Source organism: Pyrus communis, chromosome 2 (assembly GCF_041283825.1).
Source record: "Pyrus communis isolate YQ-2024b chromosome 2, ASM4128382v1, whole genome shotgun sequence".
Classification (NCBI taxonomy): domain Eukaryota; kingdom Viridiplantae; phylum Streptophyta; class Magnoliopsida; order Rosales; family Rosaceae; genus Pyrus; species Pyrus communis.
The window spans coordinates 3,697,176-3,718,491 of NC_142566.1; the positions used below are offsets into that span (position 1 = coordinate 3,697,176).

The 21,316-nt window shown below is 37.4% G+C and overlaps 1 protein-coding gene and 1 long non-coding RNA gene across 2 annotated transcripts; one reads left to right on the forward strand and one right to left on the reverse strand.

The window, feature by feature from the left end:
- Positions 1 to 1,000: 1,000 nt before the first annotated feature.
- On the reverse strand, positions 1,001 to 2,091 carry LOC148698365 (uncharacterized). Its single transcript, XR_015967029.1, has 2 exons — positions 2,010 to 2,091; positions 1,001 to 1,200 (listed from the first exon to the last, which is right to left on the reverse strand). It is a non-coding gene; the product is annotated as an uncharacterized LOC148698365 (long non-coding RNA).
- Positions 2,092 to 5,580: 3,489 nt separating this feature from the next.
- On the forward strand, positions 5,581 to 8,640 carry LOC137748021 (uncharacterized). The gene is made up of 5 exons (XM_088677064.1): positions 5,581 to 5,646; positions 5,753 to 5,868; positions 5,986 to 6,146; positions 7,434 to 7,515; positions 7,622 to 8,640. The coding sequence occupies exons 1-5, from the start codon at positions 5,581 to 5,583 to the stop codon at positions 8,541 to 8,543; spliced, it is 1,347 nt and encodes a 448-aa protein (XP_088533190.1). The 3' UTR covers positions 8,544 to 8,640.
- Positions 8,641 to 21,316: the final 12,676 nt, after the last annotated feature.

Genomic DNA, 21,316 nt, shown 5'->3' on the forward strand with positions numbered 1-21,316 from the left:
TTAAATATGGAATCGGGGCATCAAAATTAATCTAGGAAGACCAAGTGGTATCTTAGCCACGCGCCGCCACCACCCAACGGCCGGTGGCCTCGATTTGCCAAAAAATACACCTAACTCCATAATTTCTCACATATATCAAAATGAAGATCTTGAAGAAAGGAGTAAGTTTTATACCTGGGTTGGGGTCCAATTTGCCCAGGAAGTGGCCTGAAAACGCCATGAACAACGTGAATCCCTAGAAATTGGTGTCCTTAATTCGTCTTCCCCGATGCTCCGCCACCCCTAAACTTGTTTGGACTTTGTTCCTGGGCTTAATGAGAGCCGAGAATGGGTGGTGGGTGGTGGTTGGTGGTGATGCCTGCAAGATCAACGGATCACCATTCGTGGCACTATTGGTCTCATCCCGTCATTCTTCGCTATACGGGGTCAAAACCTTGTCGAACTTGGATGAAAAGGGAGAGGGAAGGCCGGTGTGAAGTTTCCAGGTGGTGGCTCGGTGAAATTCACGGAAAAAGACAGAAAACTACCGAAAATCTTACTGGGTCGTCAAGTCCAAGGGTCTGGAAACGGATCTTCTGCTTCTCTCATCTCTCATTTTTCTCATTTCCCCATTTCTGATTGGTCCCCATCTCTCTCCTGCATCTCTCATTTTCCCCCTCTCTTGCTACCATATGGCAGCTTCTAGTCCTTTTTTTTTTATATTTATTAATATAAATTCCAGAAAATACTATAAAATCTCCTTAGTACAAATATGTAGTTTACAATAGTGAAAACCAGGAACCGGGTTTCACATATTTTCTATAAGAAAATATAAATAGTGGTTTTTTAATGCACTTCAAAAAGCACTTTTATTAAGAATGCTTTTAATTATTTTAAAAGTACTTTTAAACGAGCTCATGTGACACACCCCAACCGAGATCGGAGCGTGCTGGCCGTCACACTAAGGTGACGTAGCCATGTGCACGTGCGGAAGCTAATAAAGTAATAACGTAAGTACGAATAGTTAAAAACTAAACTAACATACAAAGTACTAAATAAGTGCTAGCGTGTGAGTCACAATTTCAGAGCCAGACAACAGCAGTCCAAAAGAAAAGTTAGCGACAATAGTTCACCCGAAGGTGACCCTACAATGATAGGTGTCTGTCAGAAGTGCCGAACAAGCCCTCTGGGAAACCACCGGAACTGCTACTCAACTAGAACCTGGAGGGGCGCAAAACAAAAGTGTGAGTGGGCAAAAACAAAGCTTTCGAAAACCATTTATAAAATACTTTCTAACCCCTCGCCGTAAAACCTGTATACATCCCAGAAAATAAACATATGTACGTAAGTGTAGATATGCCAATCATGCTCAAGGGTATATCATTCATGCTCAAGAATATGCCATGTCGGAAACTCATAATGAAATGTAAGTGCTCAGGCATAACTCATATCAATAACATATAATCTGGCAGCCGGAGTCACCTAACGTGACCTGTACGGCTGCATCTAGAGCTCAAATCTCAATCTCAATATCTAAACCTGCCCACGAGTCGGAACCACCTAAAGTGGTCTGTACGACAGGCCTGGGTGTAAACAAGTGCTACGATCACGTGAAGACTGGGCGAATAATCGCGGGTCACCTACGAGTCGGAACCACCTAAAGTGGTCTGTACGACAGGACTGTGCACCTATCTTGAGTCCAAGGTAAGCATAAGGTGCGGGAGGTGAACATCACGTGAAGGACTGTGCCCTGGCCACGGGCGGGAGCACTAACACCGGGGGTGCAGGTTATGAGCTCTCTAACTATCTCAAACCATTACTGAAACATAAACATGCACAACGCTTACCTGGCACTTACCTGTGCGTCCACAGCACCCAATATGCATATGTATAAATATATGCAACTAATAACGTACCCAATGATGCACGAAAAACGATAATGTAATGCATGGCATAATGAATAAACATTTATTCAAGTTCTGGGAAAATATAGTATATAGGTATATACGGAAAACCAAAAGCCCACTCACTGGTATGTAGAAGGGTCGTAGCCCCCCTGCCTCGCGTGTGCACGCTCGTCCTCGGGGTACGTGTCACCTATATGCGAAAAAGCTATAAAAACGTTAACTTTAAAGCACATAACCAACTCCTCGTAATAACTCCTCATACATTGCTCAAATTGGACAAATGAATATACCAACGTGCTCTACACAACCTCAGGATCACAACTATATTTTTAAAATAATTTTTGGACCCCTCACGCGCCCCCACGCGCCGAAATAGGCACGGACCTACGCGCCCCCCACGCGCGGCCACGTGCCATGCACACTGACGGCGTCAATTGACGCCGTCAGGAATATTCCGTTAAAATTTGGAATATTCCGTTAGAATTAACCGGATACCGTTAACGGCGTCAGGAATATTCCGTCAGAATTGACGGAATATTCCGTCACCTTCTTCGTTCAATCTCCGGCGACGTCGCCGGCGCCGGAAACTGGGAAAACCTGCAACTTGGGTTTTCTCGCTCATTTTTCCACCATTCTTCACGTTTCTTGCACCAAATTAAAGCCCTAAACTAGTAGAACACAACCAAACACGTTTTAAGGTCCAAAACTCACTAGATTATACCTGTGCAAACTCTCCAAAACCGGCCAACTTAGAACAGGACGATCCCGACGTCCAAATTTGTCCAACGAAGCACTCCGAGGCTCCTTGGGACCTCACGAACACAACTACAAGCTTCAAAAGTCCAAAAACACGCTAGAATAAGTTTGCATGAATAGTAACTAAAACGGACCTCGTCAAATCGACGTGAAAACGGCTACAACCTTACCTGAAAATGGTACCACTGGACTCCTCTCAACCTCACGATCACTACAGTACCCTTGGTTTCCTCGATCTGCTAGGATTTGGTGGGTTTGGTGTGTGTCCGTACGTTTTCAAAATGAAGAAGAAGGAATGGGGTTCTCCGAGGGAAAGAAAGAGGGAGAGAGAGAGACAGTGTGTGTGTGTGTGGCCCTAAGCTTGCCAACACCACACAAAACAACCAAAAACATAACGAAAACAAACTAGGGGTAAAATTGTAATTTCACACGTGCGTTCCAAAAATCCCGGGACGGGATGTCACATCATGGGCGGTGACTTTTTGATAAAAAAATTCTTTAAATTTATAGTTTTTTTTTTTAATTTTAATTTTTATAATTGTTACCATCCTAATTAGGCAAGGCATATAATTGTGTAAACCCTATTGGAATTCTATATTATATTTTAAATAGTGTCCTAATTTGGTTGTAATACCTAAAAATTAAGGAATATAAAATCACAATGAGGTGAGATAACACACACCTCAGAATTCACCAAATCTCTTTCTTTCTCTGTGTGTCGCACCTCACTCCCTCTCACTATATAATTCTTCAATTAAACAGGCTTACGATACACATTATCAGCATGCTCTTGCTGACTTTAAGGAACTGAAGGTTCGTGGTACAAATTCAAGGGCTCAAATTTCATTTTCTGCCAATTAGGTTCTTCTAAAATAGAGACTTGATATTTATCAACCCTATTTGCATAAAAACATTCTCATGATGCATGAACTCTCAATCTATTATTTCATAATTTCATTATTAAATATTGCGTATTGCATATATTTGTAAATATATAAGCATATTTATGCCTACGCAATTTATATTTACATATCTTGATGATGAAATTGCTATGTGAATTTTGTGAGTCAAAGAAACAGAAAGAAAATATAAGCACGAATAGGGTTCTAAAAATCTAGGAAAACCGAGGAAAAAAAAAGAAAGAAAAAGAATATCGCGGTTGAGTCGCTGCCGAAAGTCGCCAAGTGCAGCCGAGCCCCGCTGGTTGGCCTGAAGCATGACACAACTGTTTGCAATGTTCTAAAAAACGGCCTAGGCACTGGGCGGTGGTGAGCCGAGGCATTTTCTTGCAAATCGGTGGGAAAAATTGGATGGGCTCTAGGTGGCCGCCTAGGTGGGCTAGGCGAGGCTAGGCAGTGCTAGGCGGTTTTTTTATTTTATTTTAATAAAATTAAAAAATAAAATAAAAAATCCTATCTAAGTCTAAGTGGTTTAAAATTGTGAAGTTGTTGTACATGTGTAATTATACAATACTCCTCACTATGGTTATATGGCATATTATGCTTAATGTGTTTTTAAATTTTGGACTTGTTGGATATTCTTTTTGCATTTTATCATTCTTTTATTATCTTATCCATGGATTTCATACAAGTATAATTTTTTTGTAAGTGTCAATATGCACTTATTTACAAGATAAATAAGAAATTTACCTAAATCCGCCTAGGTGCCCGCCTAGACCCCGCCTAGCCGCATATGCGCTAGGCGCCAGCCCACCGCTCGACTAGCGCCTAGCATTTTTTAGAACCTTGGCCGTTGGCAAAAGAAAATAATAGGTAGTGTTTCGAAATCTAATTCAAACCACTCATTTAATCCAACAGTTGCGACTGCAGCTACATATCAATCCATAAGAGAGACAGACATAGGTTTAAATCAGACTTATTAAAAATGGAATTGGGATTGTCTTAGAAGACAAGTTGGAGGCAAAGAATTGTGTCAAAACAAAATGTCCATGCTACCTTTTAATTTAACATTTATTTGACAAAATTGACGAAAATGGGGTGAACTGAGACTAAATGAGACAAGGCAAAGTGAGCCAAAATCTATTTCAGAAAGTAAAGTGAGATTAAATGACAGTTTCAGGGGCAAACCAATTATTAAGCCCTGATTTTAGGCTTAAATGTCAAAATGGTCCCTGTGTTATAGCCACATAGCCAATTTGGTACCTGTGTTTTCGATTTGGCTAACTTAGTCATCATGTTTGTCTTTGTTAACTAATTAAGGACATTTCATTCAATTTCTTTTAAAAAAAATCATAAGAAAAATAAAATGAGATATAATTACGGTATTAACCTTTCTCTTTACAGAAAAATGAAAATCAATGAGAAATAACACATAAGGTTGTGACATAGAAAAGAGAGGGGGATATGTCAAGGAGGAGGTTAGAGAGTTGGGAGGAGAATAATTTTTCTTTTAAATTTATTTTTAAATATTTTAAATCAAATAAATAATTTTATAAATAAGTTTATAATTATTTATAAAAAAATTTACAAAAATTAAATGGAAATGTCATTAATTGGCTAACGGAGATAAACATAAGGACCAAATTGGTCAAATTGAAAACATAAGGACTAAGTTGACTCAATGACTAAAACATGGAAACCATTTTAACGTTTTAGCCTTGATTTTGTACGAAATCACCATTTTTCTTCAAGAGTGGGCATATTAATGCCACTAAATTGTTTTGAAATACCAAAAGTCATTCATAGCAAGAATCGATGATTCTGAAATCTGAATTCATGCACCAGCCAACAAGCTTTTCATTTACCAATGTTACGGCCTTTACCATTCTCGAGGTGGAAAGCTCCACCAAATTCCAGATTAAACGTGGGCTGGATCTCCACGGCACCTACACATATAAGCCAGGGAAGACAAGATGTGGTTCAAACAGTAGAACAACTAGAAAGAACAAAGACTGCAAAAAGAGAATTACAGAAAGAAAATGTCTTCAGCGACAACCGAAAATTGCGAACAAAAAACTACTCATTCTGATTCGTTGGTTGAAATGGCAAGTCTCTCGATTATAATGACTAGGGTTGCTGACAGTATCTTTCTTTCTTCACATATATTTTATTCTTAATCTTAGCCTGATTGAGTGAGTATAATATTTGAAGTATACTGAAGAATATAAAGATATTTTTTCGGAGACTTTCACATGGAGAGTCGAACACTTCTCGAAGTTGCAGAGCAAGCATTACTCTGACGTTTTCATCATTGGTGGTTTTAAATGGTACGTATTTGAATGTGAGTTATCTCCTATATAGATACGTGCGTTTGGATTTTTTTTTTTTTTTTTTTTTCTGCTCTGCGTTAGTTGGACTGCATAAACTTGGTGTGATTGGATCAGGCGGATCCTCATGTATCCAAAGGGGTGCCGCGGAGACGGCTATTTGGCTATATATTTGAATGTTGCAGATGCTTCGACATTGCCATCTGGGTGGAGTATTTGTGCTCAATTCATGTTTACTGTGGTTAATCAACTAAACAGAAATAAGTCAAAAACACTAGGTATTTTCTTTCCGTTCAGTATGTTTTGAAATTGCATCAATTTATGTCTTTTATTTGTTTGTCTTTCATTAAATGGATGATTTGACAATCGTGAGACTCACTTATGTGTCAACGTAGTACCCACAATTGCACAATATAGTCCGAAACTAGTCATCATGGAGCTTTGGCTTCTCTTAATCAATGGTTCATAAAAACAACAACTAATTACATCGTTTGGTCCCAATGGTGTAAGTGTGACTTCTATACTTCCACGTGATAATATAAATATGTTAGGACCAAACCATGTAATTGATTGTTGTTTTGGACTACGAACCATTAACTAATAAATATATATATAGGCTCAAGTTTTGACTGAGTTCAGGTAGTATTCTCACTCTTTATTTTATAATGAGTGATGTGTTAGGAGCGTAAAATGAGTTTCTTTGTTTTTTTAAAAAAAAGAATTCGTGTATATCCATTTAAAAGAATACAAAAGTACATGCAGGGAGAGTGTCTTATTGTTGAGTTTGTTTTTCTCTTCCTTCTAGGAAACTCTGGACTCTTGAGAGATTGCAATTTCATACTCTAAAGGCAATTAACAGTGTTTTTCTCGTCTTTACTCCCCCCTGCATTTCTTGTATATAACCAAACACATGAAAGTATTCTTGCAGCTTTCCGTAATCCGTTTTCTAAATTCTCAAAGTGAACCAAACAAATAGCTTAAATTCGCTAATTGGTACATCATGCGTTTTATTCCTGCTTGATGGCGGTTTGTTCTGATTCCCTTGCATGATATTATTTATAAAATCTTTTTTCATCTCAAACTTAGTTTTTTTTTCTCTTTCTAATCAGCACTTAATGGCATAGAAACTAATTAGCTAGCTCACTTGGTATGAGTGGCATCGGAGGAATGGTAGATCTTAAGGTTGATTTTCTGATAACTTAAATGAAGCCACCTATAATTTGGCCATGAATGGCTTGGTGAAATTGCACGTCAAAACTGGTTCCTGCATCTCCATATGTGGTTTTGACTGATTTTGATATATTGAAAAGCAATAGGATGTACATGCTTATATGCAAGAACCATTATCTTATCAAACTTAATTCCTTACCAGTGAATATTTTTGAAGAAGTTTGTATATATGTAAAATCTTATCAAGTCTCTCAGTAAAATGAAAATTATCATCTAACCCCAATAGGTGTATAGTTTTAGTCAAGTGGTGGTTGCATCTCTTTGAACAATTTTAAGAGTTGTGCTGTGTAAAAGTGAACGGTAACTATTTTTCTTTATTTGGTTATCGAATATAGCCAAGCATGATGAGTTGGAAGTCGGACATTGCTGCAATAATATTTTTCCCTTCCTGACGAACATTTTGTTTATTGAATCATGGTTTTTTGGTTTTTTTTTTTTTTTTTTTTTTGGCAACTGTCTGAAAATTCTTTATTGTTGATGTACACAGGCATTCTTAATTAATTAATTTTTTTTTGTGATATCGTTTGATATTTTTTTTGGTAGAATTTCATAAAGAGAACGAGTTCAAAGAAGAGGTGACTACATTGGGTTACAGATTTGTTACTTTGTCTTTTAGTAAGCTCCATGACTGTACTGAAGGCTATATTGTGAATGATACATGTATTATTGAAGTAAAGGTTTATGTCCTTGAGGCTGAAATCGACGAGGATGAAAACGAGGAAGGATCATCTTCTCTTGTTAAGAGTACGGAGCACTCACTAAGTGCAAATTCTATGCAAGTTCCAGACTCTTCAGTAGCACCCAATTCTGAAGCACATTGTGAACAGCTGCTTCCCTCCAGTGATAAACCAAGTTCTCAACAAATTTGCAGTAACAATAGCACCGATAGTCCTACTGGCCCTCGTGTAGTCAAGTTACCTGAGAAAGAAAAACTACCCTACACTACTCCAGCTAGTAAGCTCATTGATTTCAAAGGTTTAGGTTGGATCGAGAAAGCTTTTGTTCCACTACTAGAGGAGGTTTGCTCAGGGCATCCTTCATTGATCGAGTGCCAACAAAAGAGGAGTCGTAAGTTCACTGAATGTGCATTCACAGCTCTGGGAAGAGTCCTGCATTTTTTAAAGACTACAAAAAGTAAGGATATGACGTCTGAGGACTCCTGCGACCACCTTCAGCTTTTATGGGAAGAGCTTGAGATCTTCAGATTTGACTTGTCGTGGTTAAAGCCATATGTTCAGTCTGTTTTGTGTATGAAGAAATTTGAGGAAATGACAGGGCGAGTGAAAAGATTGAGAGAAGATGTGGATGCTTTAGAGATCAAATTAAGAAGACGAAGGACCGAGCTAATTGAAGCAGAGGTAGATCTTGATCGGGTAGCAGAAAGTGACTTGGTGAATTTAAGGGAGATAGATATGGATAGAGAGTTAGGTTATGGGGGGCATTAGCCTAATTTTGGAATTCATCGTTTATTATTTTGGTCATATGACTGCGATGGACAGTTTTAATATGTACGCAGTATATATCTATTCAAACTTGGGACTGCTTTTCATTTTCAATGCAAGATATATACTTGCTTTCTTACTATTATTTACAGTATTTCTGCGGCAGTATTATTTTTATTTTAGCTTGAATTCTTGTTCATGTTCAAGGTATTCAGAATCTTTCAGAAAATATTTCATATAGTATTTCAACAGATAACATTATGATGAAGTATTACAATTGGTAACATATAAAAATATATTATAAAAGTCTGGCATGGAAAAAGGCTAGAGAGTTTGATTAAAAATTGAAAATCAATAAGATTTGAGTCAATGAACATTGGTGAATAGAAACCGAAACCTAATTACTCTTTAATACAAACCCCTTCAAGATCACTAATCATATGATTAATGTATTCATTTGTTTTGGCAACTGTGATTAGCACTCTAAAAGTTTTAATTCTACACTCCTTACAAATGTATTTTTCTTTCTAATTATAGAAAGTTTGGAGTGCCAATTGAAATTTTTGGAGTGCTAATAAGAATTCCCTTTGTTTTATACAAAAGTGAAAGTAGAAGAAAGTAGAAAACATACCTTTACAGTGTGCTCTAAACCCGATCTATTTAGCAATCCCATCAACTTCTTTCAAAGTTTGAATCCACATTATATAGCTCTTCCTCTTAGGCTCCAAAGTATAGAATCCCTCTAACTGCTGTTGACACCTTCTAGTATCAGATGAGTGAAGGAATGTGATTAGTAAGTGTGTGAAGCTAGTTAACACTTACTCAAACATGCAGGATTGTGGTGGTGGCCAATTTGGTGGTGGTGTGATAGTGTGGTTTTCTCTATTGAAAACTAAAACTCACTCCTCTCACTCTAAAGATGATTGCTCTTCTCTACAAGAATAGTGATCTCCTCTCTCACCTTTCTCTCTTCCTCAGTGAGAATGCATTTGAGGTTTCTCTTATATCTGAAAAGATAAGTGAGAGTGCTCAAACTTCCAAGATAAGTTTTCTCTTCTTTGTGGCAACTGGACTAACTTGAATTTTAAAATGAAAACAAGATTCAAACACAACTAACCCAAGGAAAAACCGTCTGACATCTTTAGTGGGTCTTTTGTCTACTTGGGTCGCATTTTTTACTTAATGTAGTCAAGACGTCAAAGATAAGTACGTTGTATATGCACGATTACATCACCCTTACTAGGACGCTTTTGGACTAAATATCAAGTCAGAGCGGCTGCATAAAAGAGAATGACATTCTGTCATGATCAAATTGCAATTATTTCTCTTTCATGCCTCCAAGCTCATACCTTCATCCTTCCTTGATAATATAGTAGTATAATTATAATATAAAATGTAGAGTCGAAAATATGTAATACTACGTAACAGCACAAGGTCAAAAATATATGCATATAATATGATGACAACAAAAAATAGATATATAGAAACGTACGATTAAAATACTTGTATGAAGTTGAAAATTAAAAATGGAAGTAACTCACCCAAAACTTGTAATGGCAGAAACACATATAAATAAAGTAATATATTTTAAAATATTTGCATGAAAAGTGAAGACCAAAAACGAAAATGGGTGTTGCCGAGTACTTCGTGAATGAGCGTGTGTGTTATCAGTCGAATCCCAACCATCATTAATTAGCAACTGTTGTCGTAGACTAGCCGACTTGCTCACTTGCTTAGCGAACACAACAATTAAGCCGTCGATATTACAGTCTGCAACCTGTAATGCCGATAACTCATTGTTGTCTCGGTAAGCGAGTGAGAAGTTTCCAAGGATGCCAAACTGCCAAATTTTCCTTCATGTGAGAATATACCTAGATCATCCGATTCAAGCCTCGATCGTGCTCCCGTACTGCCTCAAAGTGTACCAATCAACACTATTAGAAGTGCATCGCCATCTACGTACGCCTGAACCATCAAGTCCTAGAGTGAAGTAGTGGGAAATGTATTTGGATGAACACTTGTCATAAAACATTTCATTCAGGACTAGTTACGATGATCACTCTCTAAATCGAAGGTATAAGGTCTGAATACCTGAATTAGAAGAACCATAACTCTGACCATATTCTGCAAATGATAGTTGCAGTCTTGAGCCACACTGGAAATTAACGCTACAATCGCCAAGCTCAAAAACTACATTTATCCTTTAGCCAATACCATGATGAACTACTGCTCAACATCCTCAAGATCACATGAAACTCTTCTTGATAAGTCTGGTAGGCTCGTGAGAAGATTATGCTTCAAATGTACCTGCTAGTATCAATATGAAACTGGGTACACGCATCCATCGAATCGATCGATTGTGAATTTCTCATTGATTGAGCGAGAAACCATGTCGAGAAGGCTAAAAGAACATTCAAGAATTTGAGAGTCAGAACAAGTTCATTAAATCTAGAGTACAATGTATCTAGATTGAATATACAATTTTGATGCTTGAATGCGTGTAAGTATCTGACTTGATCATGTGATAGGGATTGAAATGGTCGAACACTAACTCAACTTAAATGATAGTCTAATGAAAACTGACGAATGGAGACATAGATTTTTCCTTGACCCAAATTTACAAAAATGCTTTACAAGGTAGCTTCAGGAATATTAAATCACCAATGGTGATGATTCGCTCAAAAGGGTGTTGATTAGGTGATTTAAGGACTGTTGACCTCAACTGACAATTTCAACATCTAAGTGGTCTTCCCAAACAATCTGTTTAATTCAAAAATGATACGGAGAATAGAAGAGTAACCCAAGATTGGCTAAGATATCTTTTAGTAGTAAAAGGTGAAACTAAGGTTACGAACATAGCTGATGCAAACCAAAACATCAAAGAATCTGACAATTTTGAAAATAGAACTGATTGAATAACATTCGGTGCCTAAGAGCTTTTCTACTGCGATTGTTAGTAACTACAATTGTACAATCGGGGTAGTACACAATGGTGCAATCGTAGACATTGCTATATCCTACCTAATGCCGCAGTCTGAGATTTAATTCCTTTCCAATGAGGAAAACTGGAAAGTGTGTGAGGTTAATAATGATCTAACGCGTTTCTCCAAGAAGATGTGTTATCGAATTTCTAAACCAGGATGATAATAGATGACTCAAGGTCATAAATAGGACAGTTCACATCATATGGTCCAAACCATCGAAAGGTAAACGCGTTACCCGATATGTTGTATCAGTACACAACTATCCTTTCCGCAAAACATCGTCGTAAGGTTCAAAACTTATAAGTGGCAACGAAGAGTATAAGAACAATGGTAGGATGAGGCAACATCTCGAACAAAACTGACTTGTTTTCCTAACTAAAGGAAATGGAAATAAGACTATGGTCAAAGAGTCACTGGTAACTGTCGATAGGATGGACAAAACCAATGATATTTCATAATTCATGACACTCAAGAGGATTTTCGATTTCCAACCTTCACAACCTTTGATTTGATAAGAATATCTTCTGCTATGCTCATGTCTCCCAAGTAAGATACAAAATCCAAACAAGGTCTACATTTAAGAGATTCGATATACAACTGAATGTTGATCTTTGCTAACTAACCTCATGGTCGGAGTTGGCAGAGATATTATCGATAAAACAATCACTAAAAAATTTGCTGAGGGTCCACACGAATTCCTTCAACGGAAATAACAAGTCTAAAGAACTGATTCAGTCTACCCCACAGATACCTACTAACTTTGCCTACAACTGGTGCTTTTCAGATTTTCTCTAACAAGAACGTTGGTTATCATGTGTAACCTCCTAACAGGTACAACTCTACCGCCATTCTAAAAGAACACATGTCACAGAGTAATAACATAGCACCTGATCTTCAACTGATCACGACTAGACTTCATCTCACTGAGGTTTCCTCTAACCTACATCATTTCTATGTGGGACCGACTCTACCCGCCATTCCTAGAGAACGCATGTCGCAGGGTATCAATCTGATGCTGAAAGCCGTTCATCAAACAATTTCATCAACTTGAGGCACGATCCCGACATGAATTTCTTATATTTCAAATAGGATATGACTATTCACGCAGAATGAGGATTGCACAATCGTGCCGAATGACATCAACACATGGAAGCCATGACATCCAAATGATATCAAGGCCGACACACTACTAAAGTAAGAGGAAATCTTAAGTATGCTCTGAACAAATACGCTTTGATACCAAACTGACACGCCCCAACCCAGATATTCCCACATACCAGGGTAAACACGTGTTGGCCGACACCCGAGGGTGACAAAGCCATTTTGAACATGCTCATCAATAAAAGATATGTAATTAGCAAGATTAAACAAAAGTAGGAACGTGTTTAGAGCATACAACTAACTAAGAATAATATGAAAGAGTGACTATAAAAAAAATACGAACAAGGAAATGATACCGACACTGAGACGACTCAAGGATAACTAAGCCGAAGTACCTTAACAACGGGACCATGTGCCTCGATCCTAACTCCTGAGGGGGCGCAAAAACAGAAAAGGTGAGTGGACCAAAGTTTATAATAATAATAATATTAATAATATAGAAAAACCGTTTTCTTTATGAACATAGAAACCCTCTGTTTTGAAAACATATATATAATACTACATATAGGTTTTATGAAAAACCCTAGCATGCCATGTAAAACATTTGTAAAACCTCTGTAAATCATATTTGTGAAGTACTCAACTAGAGGTATCATAGTCGCCCGAAGACAGTACCTGTCCATCACTCGAAGGTGAAGCTGTATAACATATCCATCACCCAAAGGTAAAGCTATATAAAATAGCATACATCCACACTGACACTAGCCGTGGCTAGTAAAGCTGTCCGACACTGCTTTCGACATTGAAGCTGGGGGTATATAATATATCATATCTCACTCCTCCATCATCTATGTCCTATGGCCATAGACAATACTTGTGGTGTGCAGATGTGATGTATGATAACCCAATAGGTAAGTACTAAATACATATATCAAAACTCGTATGAAAGCTCGAACCATCTTTATAACCATATATTTCCATATCCATAAATCCACCATAGTTGTAAATCCGTAATATAAATTATATATGAAATCCATAAAAATTAATATATTCAAATCCAATAATTCATACTCTTTAGTAAGACGTAATTTCAATAAATCATAATTATAAAAATTCGGAAAACATAATATAAAGCATATTCAATGCATGTAATATGAAATGCATGCTAGGTTAATAGTTTATAAAAATATATAGTTAAGAAGGGGTCCACTCACAAGTTTTCCATTGCCCGAAAGCCGCTCGAAGTATAGAGTATTTGATCATTTCCCGCCAACGCGCCTAAACACAGTTAGGAACCTTATAGTAAAACTCTATTACAACATTAGAATTTGGGAAATAGATGGCGGATTCGGATTTGGCAAGTTGAAAACCTAAAAAGGGACCTCGGGTTTTTCCCCCACACGCCGCCGCACGTGGTGGCTGGCCACCCTGACTAGTCGGAAAATCCAACAACTCCAAAAATTCCCAAATTTTATAGGAATGAAGATCTTAATAAGTGGAACAACCTTCATACCTGTGACTAAGGCCAATTTGGCAGAAAAAAACCCCAATTTCACTTGAACCCATCGAAAACCCTAAAAAGGGTGATTCTTGATTTGTCCTCAAATCGACTTCGACTCTCCAACCAATGATTGGGCATGGTTCTTGAGCTTAAGGGAAGTATGTTGATGGTGGCAATTGTACGAAATCATTTTAGGAATGGTGGATTCACCGCCGTGGGTGCCTTCGGAGCAGACGAGAGTGTTCACCGTGAAATCACGACCACTAGCCATCAAACTTAGGTGGGAATGGAAGTTGGGATGATGCCAAGTTGATTGGCTATAATTTGTCAGAAAATTGAAGAGAACTGCCGAAATTAGCCTAGGGTCAAAACTGGGTTGCGCGGGTTAGCTGGGTGTAACCGGGTTAAGGGTGATTCGATGCATCCCTTTCTTTTCTTTCTGCTCCTTTCTCTCCTCTTTAATTGGTCACTCACCCTCTCCCTTCTCTCCATTCATCCTCACATCTCCCTTATTCTCTCCTTTATCTTTTCTCTCATTCGTCCATTTCTCATTTCCTTTAATTTAGGCCACATACGTGGCTTTCCAAATTTTGCTCCAAAAATCTGGAGCTTTCCAAAAAATGTTCAAATGACCATTTAGTCCCTAACTTCATTTGTTAATAACTCTTTCATTATAACTCCAAATTACATTCCATTTGTGCCACACGTTCGTAGCGATGAGTACTAAGAGAATATGTCAAGAAAAAGAGTCTTACGTGACTCAACATGGCAGTTAACAAAAGTGGAGCCATACACTAATTAATTTATTGTTTTGGGCTTGATTTGAGATAACAATTAAGTAAAATGAAAAAAGTTCAATTAATGAACTATTGAAGGGGTTTTTAGCTAGGGTCTTTGGAGAAAACTTTTAATGACTGAGACACTATATAATCATCATGTACTGAGATTTTCCAACTGCCCCAAACAGAGTGATTTTTTTTCTTCTAGATTTCTCGTTCTCTCCGCCGTCATACATGCCTACACCAAACTAAAAAGGGAAGAAATTGCAACCAAAATTTCTCGAGCCATTATAAACCTTGAGTGGAATCTATCTAAGACTTAAATTTTGAGGTTTGAGACGAGATCCATGCCAAAAACAACTTAAATTTGAAGGTCGATTGGAGTCCAGGCACAACAGTAAGGTAAGAATCTTCCAGATCTATGGTGTGTGTGTGCGCGCGCGTGTATCATATATGTTAGAGAATTTGATTCTTATTAAATGGTGCTTCATTTGGTATGTGACTGTTCATAGAAATGTGTGTTCAATACTATTTGATTTGATATAACCTTTTTCGATTCAAATTAAAGAATTAGTTTGTCTCTTCAAGAACAGATACACAGTCCTGTTTATCTGTTCTTGTCTATATAAAAGCTCAATCTTAGATATAGATTTCTCAAGAGTATGTGAATTTTTTCAATCTATGTATGGAGCAAGGATTGTATCTAATCATTTGTAGCTCTCCGAATAATTTGTTGTAGTTCATTTCTAGCTAATATAAATCCCTTGCTATTTGCAAATCTTGAAGACATACTATTCTAATTCTTAGGGATGCTTGAGATATCAGAATTTTAACATATAATCTAACATGCATGGCTAGATCTAACAATTAAATCAAAATGCAAATCTAGATAAGGCAAATAGAAGCAAAGGCTATGTTTAATAAACTAAAGCCCCTTCAAGATTTTGTTAGTGTATCCACATGATTTTTCAAAATCAAAGCAAAGAGATGAATAGAAACACTAACCTTTGGATCTTGATTTCATGACCTATGTAGGTATTTCACCAATTCCTCTCCACATGAATCCACCTTGCCTAGATTCTCCTTTATGTTCTAAACTAAAAACTCTAATGTCTCTACACTTTTTAGTGTTTGAGATGAATAATAGACCTAGAGAAAGAGTGGAAGCCAGTGCACCCAATTTTATGGTGAAGGAGTCATGTTTTCACGCTCAAGTTCAAGTTTGATGGAGCTTGAACTTTTCTCTAAGAAACTCTTTTCTTTTTCTCTCTAGTTGCTTCTTTTTAAAAGGCATGCATCACTTAATAAAAACTAAGCGGATGAGTGAGAATATAAGAATTTGTATCAAGATACAAAGTCTCTCCCTCTACAAAGTTTGGCGAAAATGGGAAAATGGGCTTTTTGGACCACATTTGCTCTTCAAGTCATCTTATAATAATTTAAATAAACACAATGGGTTCAAACCCTATAGGCCCGACTAATCCCAAAGCTATTATAAGGCCCATTGAGATGTATAAATGTCAAATTAATTAATTGAAACTATTTCAATTTAATTTCAACCTCAATCAAATTAATCAAACTAACTGATACACATTTTGTGTTCATCCCATCCTTGGCTATGGGATCTATTAGGTTCTAATTGGCGAGACAATGAGTAATAAGATGTTCTTTTAATCGTTTACATGAATTTAAACTATTTTTTGAATTCATCATCTTAGTGAAGACAATAATAATTATCGTTGGGGGCTTATAGAATATGAGGCCACGATTTTCCATACCCATGACACGTGGCACCTTGGGTGGCAAAAAGGACCAGAATGCTCATAGCACGTGACACTCAAGCGAACAAGCTCAGAGACCTAATGTGGATTGGAACAAGTTACTTTTATAGGCATATTAGTCAAGTCTGACTAGGCAGCCTTCTTAGTCAGATAGTCATAGTCAGATCAAACTAACCTTAGTTAGATCGGACTAGTCAAACGAAATTAAAATACCAAGTGAAGTTAGATAGTAGTAGTTAGACAAACTAGGCTTAAGCACATTGAAGATATTACTTGTCTCCCAAGTATGGAAACCTTAATTCAAGTCAAATTATGATAGTTTGGAGGTTACGCAAGTAATCATGATCCAACAAAGGTTGGATATCTTATCCTAGATTCCCTTCTAGATATTCTCCCAATTTAATTGGGACTACTCTCCCTACAAGGACTGTGAAGATTTTATAAATACCCTTGCTTGGGCATTTATCTCTAGAATAAATCAATTAATGAAAACTACAGATACATCTCTCTTATATTTTCTCTAAGTCGAACAGAGGCTAGTGTTCCATACATTTCGCGGTCTATGCGTAGATACATCCATGGAGAACTCATCTCCTTAATGCCCTGTCATAAGCTATTCATCAAGGATGGTTCTCAATGTATTAGACATCACACTATTCTTTCTCAGAACTACACCAGTGATTTGATTCTCCTTCTCGGAGATATGTAGGCAGTCAACGTAGATTCAACTACACCTCTAATTAACCCCTTTCTCCCCTTTCTCCCCTTGCAAGAGATCATGGGCAATTCCGATGAATTTGGCCTCTATTAACATATGTGCGCAATTATAGTTCCAACATAGACCATGATTGACACCTAACTGCATATCATGGCCTCATGTTGATATAAAATATTTGGAGAACCTATACAATTGGAGTTGCAATGTAGTATGATCACTCTCTATCACAATACTCATAATCACATTATTAGGGTATGAATAAATAATGTCAAACTCTTAATGCGAATTTTCAAGCCAAACACGTGGACAACACAAATGCGATGAGATGGTGCACATGTAGCCATTGGGCTTCACATGTGAGACAACCTACTCTGATACCATAAAGGAAGTTGAAGTTTCACCATAAATATAATTGGTAATATGTAAAGTAGCCCAACTTACGTATAAGGCCATGCAAGGTTCATTCTCTCATCAGTGTGATATTTATTCTCAACAAGCCACCTCACGTGTGGCGAATTTTCACGCCAAACACGTGAAGAACACAAATGATGTGACATGGTACACGTGTGGTCGTTGGGCTTCACGTGTGGAACAACCTACTTTGAAGGAAGTTGAAATTCCACCATAAATCTAATAGGCAAAATGGAGAATAGCCCAGCTTACTCATAAGACAATGCAAAGTTCCTTCTCTCATCATTGTAGAATTCATTTTCAATATAACTTGCTGATGCATATCCGATAGCATATCATATTCAAACTGGATCATTGTCTGTTCTAATTTAAGACCTAAAAAAGATTAAAATATCATTAGTGTTGTAGCCTATTTTATTTGACAGTGGGAAGGTGGCCGGCGGCAAAAAGAGAAAAGAGAGAGATGTGTTTGTAGAATTGTATGGAGGAATGTGTGTGTTATTCCCTCATACGTAGTGCCTTTATTTGTAGTAATAAAAGGGAGAAGAAATCCTTCATCCCCAAGGAATACAAGTCCATATAGGAAAGACTAACTAGAATCAAATCTAATCTAGGATTTACACAATCACACTTAAACTAGAAAAGTTTACAACACTCCCCCTTGAGTGTGTAAATACTCAAGGTAGATTCGGCATCATGTAGAAGTTGAGGAAGTCGACTCGTCAGCACTGATTCTGGGAACAACTCTATTCTCAATAAGGTAGGAACTTCATAAAGAAGTAAGTCTCACTAAAAAACCTTAAGGCTGTGGCAAAAACCTAAGTAGGGACAAAATCCATAGTCTAAGGAAAAATGCGTGAGAAATGCAATGTCAAATGAAACGTCTACAGGAAGTCATCAGGCATATGATCAGCCCAGGGTGGGTGCCTCGTTAAAACCTAGTTAGGTAGTAGAAACCCAATGGGAAAGATACTCCTAATCATAGGGAAAAAGAATACATTACGATTGAGTTTGACATAATTCTAAAGAGAACTAGCAATGTTACAACTCAAATAGTTACGCCTACCAATTCCTTGAACAAGCTTCTAAAATGTCGTATTCGGTAGTGATTTGGTGAAGAGGTTAGCTAGATTGTCTTATGAATGGATTTGCATGACTTCAATCTTCTGATGCTCTTGTTATTAATGTGAGAAGAAGAACTTCAGCGCAATGTGCTTGGTGTTGTCTCATTTGATGTAATCCTTCTTGAGTTGTTCGATGCATGCAGCGTTATCTTCATAGATCATCGTCAGGACATCAACGATAGGGTAAAGATCGTAGAAGCTTCGAATGTGGCCCATAACTTCTATCAACCAAAAGCATTCCCGAGTTGCTTCATGTAAGGCGATAATTTTAGCATGGTTAGACGAAATGGCAACTAAGGTTTGTTTAGTGGAGCAGGATTCGAACGAATCTTGTCATAAATTCAACTCTGTTTTCTATGTGGGTTTCAGCGTGGTAATTGTTATCTCTAATGTCTTTAAAACTCAACAATGTTCTTCCAGAACACGGAGAATAAATTGCCTCATCAATGGTCAAAATTGTACCATTGGATAACATTATATGTGCCTTACCGTATCCTTCGATCAGGTTGGATGGGCATGAGAGGATTGTCAGAGGTGCATTCTTGGGTACGAAGTCAGTGAAATAGATGTGTTCACGCAAAACGATGTGCGTGATTGCACTATCTGCCAGACAACTAACTTCCCTATTAGTCATACGTAGAATGAAAAATTAATTTGAATCGGTCACATGCATAAAAGTTCTAAAAATTAAATATTCATTCAAAATAATTTTAAGTATCCAAGGACGGTAATTAATTAAAAACTTAATATCCACAAACAATCACCAATAAATAATCCAAACATAAAGGAAAATTGTTCAAAATTTAACCAAAAAACACAAGGTGGGGTTCGGCCACTACTGTGGAATTCGGCCTTAATATCTATATTTCAACTAGAAAAATAGTTTATGTCTAAGATTCTAATCTTCCATAAGGGTAACAGCCTCTTGAAAGTCAGAAACCTCCATCTTGGTACTTTTCGGTTCGTCCACTTGCACAAAGTTGGATTCAAACTTCTTACGACGAGAATGATATTTAGCTACAACCTTTGAACCACAACGATAGGACATTTATGCATCCATGGTTTCAGGGGCTTTGCCCTTATTCTTGAAGTTTGGGGCCTTGGGAGTGAGGTTAGGGCGCTTCTAGGCTTTGTTTCCTCCCTCATATGGGCCTTGACTCTGTTGACCTTGTCAGGGTGGCTTCTGGCAACCCCTACCACGCCTCTTTTAGCTTTTTGGGGTTTGGTTTGTGTTATAGTGCGCTTCAGGCACAGTAGTCGTCCCAATATGTCGAGTTTGATGATTTTTCATGAACTGCTAATTCTGCTTTTCAGCAAGAAGTAAAACAGAGATCAAATCTGAAAACTTAGTGAACTTCTGAGCTCTATACTGTTGTTGCAGGACAATATTAGTTGCAGAGAAGGTCGAATAGGTATTCTCTAGGCGATCCTCTTCGGTCAAAGTTTTGTTACAAAACTTGAGAAGTGATCAGATTCAACAAACTTCAGAATTATATTCATTCACATATTTAAAGTCTTAGAAGCCCAAATACTTCCAGTCATATCTTGCTTCAGGCAAGAAGATGTCATTTTGGTGATCAAAGCGACCTATAGTGCTCATGGATCATTCTCAGCAAGGTACTCAGTTTGTAGGGCGTCATGAATATGTCTTTGGATGAAGATCATGCAATGGCTTTCTCAGCTTCGCCAACCGAGTTGTCCGTCTCATCTTCAATGGCGGGACGTAAATTCTTTGCAATAAGGTGGAGCAAGGTAGTTTCTTCCAGAGACCTCCAAAGCGATGAAGTTGAGTTTGTTCAAATTCGGCATGTTCCTCTCACAAAATAGATGGACAAGATGTGGCTAGTGTAATGGAGAAAAATATCAATCCATTCACATAGGAGTAGAACATTCAGGTTCAAATAGACAGAACATTCAGGTTCAAATAGACATGTATTGGTTAAAATTCGCATGAAAAACTTCAGGTTTTCATGGGTGATGTTTTTAAGGAAAACTTAAGGTTTTCAAATAAGGCATGTTTCTAAAAACTTCAAGTTTTGAAATAATTATGAACTTCAAGTTCACATGTTCTTGCAGACAAACACAAATACATACACAAAAATATGTAAAAAGAAAATATGCAAATAGAACTTCAGTTCTATAATTATAATTGAATGAATTGTTTAGACTTTGGAACAAATTTAAAGTGTGGGTGAAAAAATTATAAAACCCAGCGGGCCTAAAAATAATTAGGCAATTAAACTCGAGGCCCAAAATAATAGGTCAAAGCCCACGGGTAGGCTGAGTAATGTGAAACGTACGGCCCAAGCCTAAAAATTAGGTTGCGTTGGGCTAGGATGGGCTGCAGGCCCAAGACAGATAGGCACATATCGATTGT

Coding starts and splice junctions, on each gene's coding strand:
- LOC137748021 (XM_088677064.1), top strand. CDS start 5,581: ATGTCTTCAGCGACAACCGAAAATTGCGAACAAAAAACTACTCATTCT. Junction 5,869..5,985: donor ATCATTGGTGGTTTTAAATG/GTACGTATTTGA, acceptor TGATTGGATCAG/GCGGATCCTCATGTATCCAA. Junction 7,516..7,621: donor ATTTTGTTTATTGAATCATG/GTTTTTTGGTTT, acceptor TTTGTGATATCG/TTTGATATTTTTTTTGGTAG.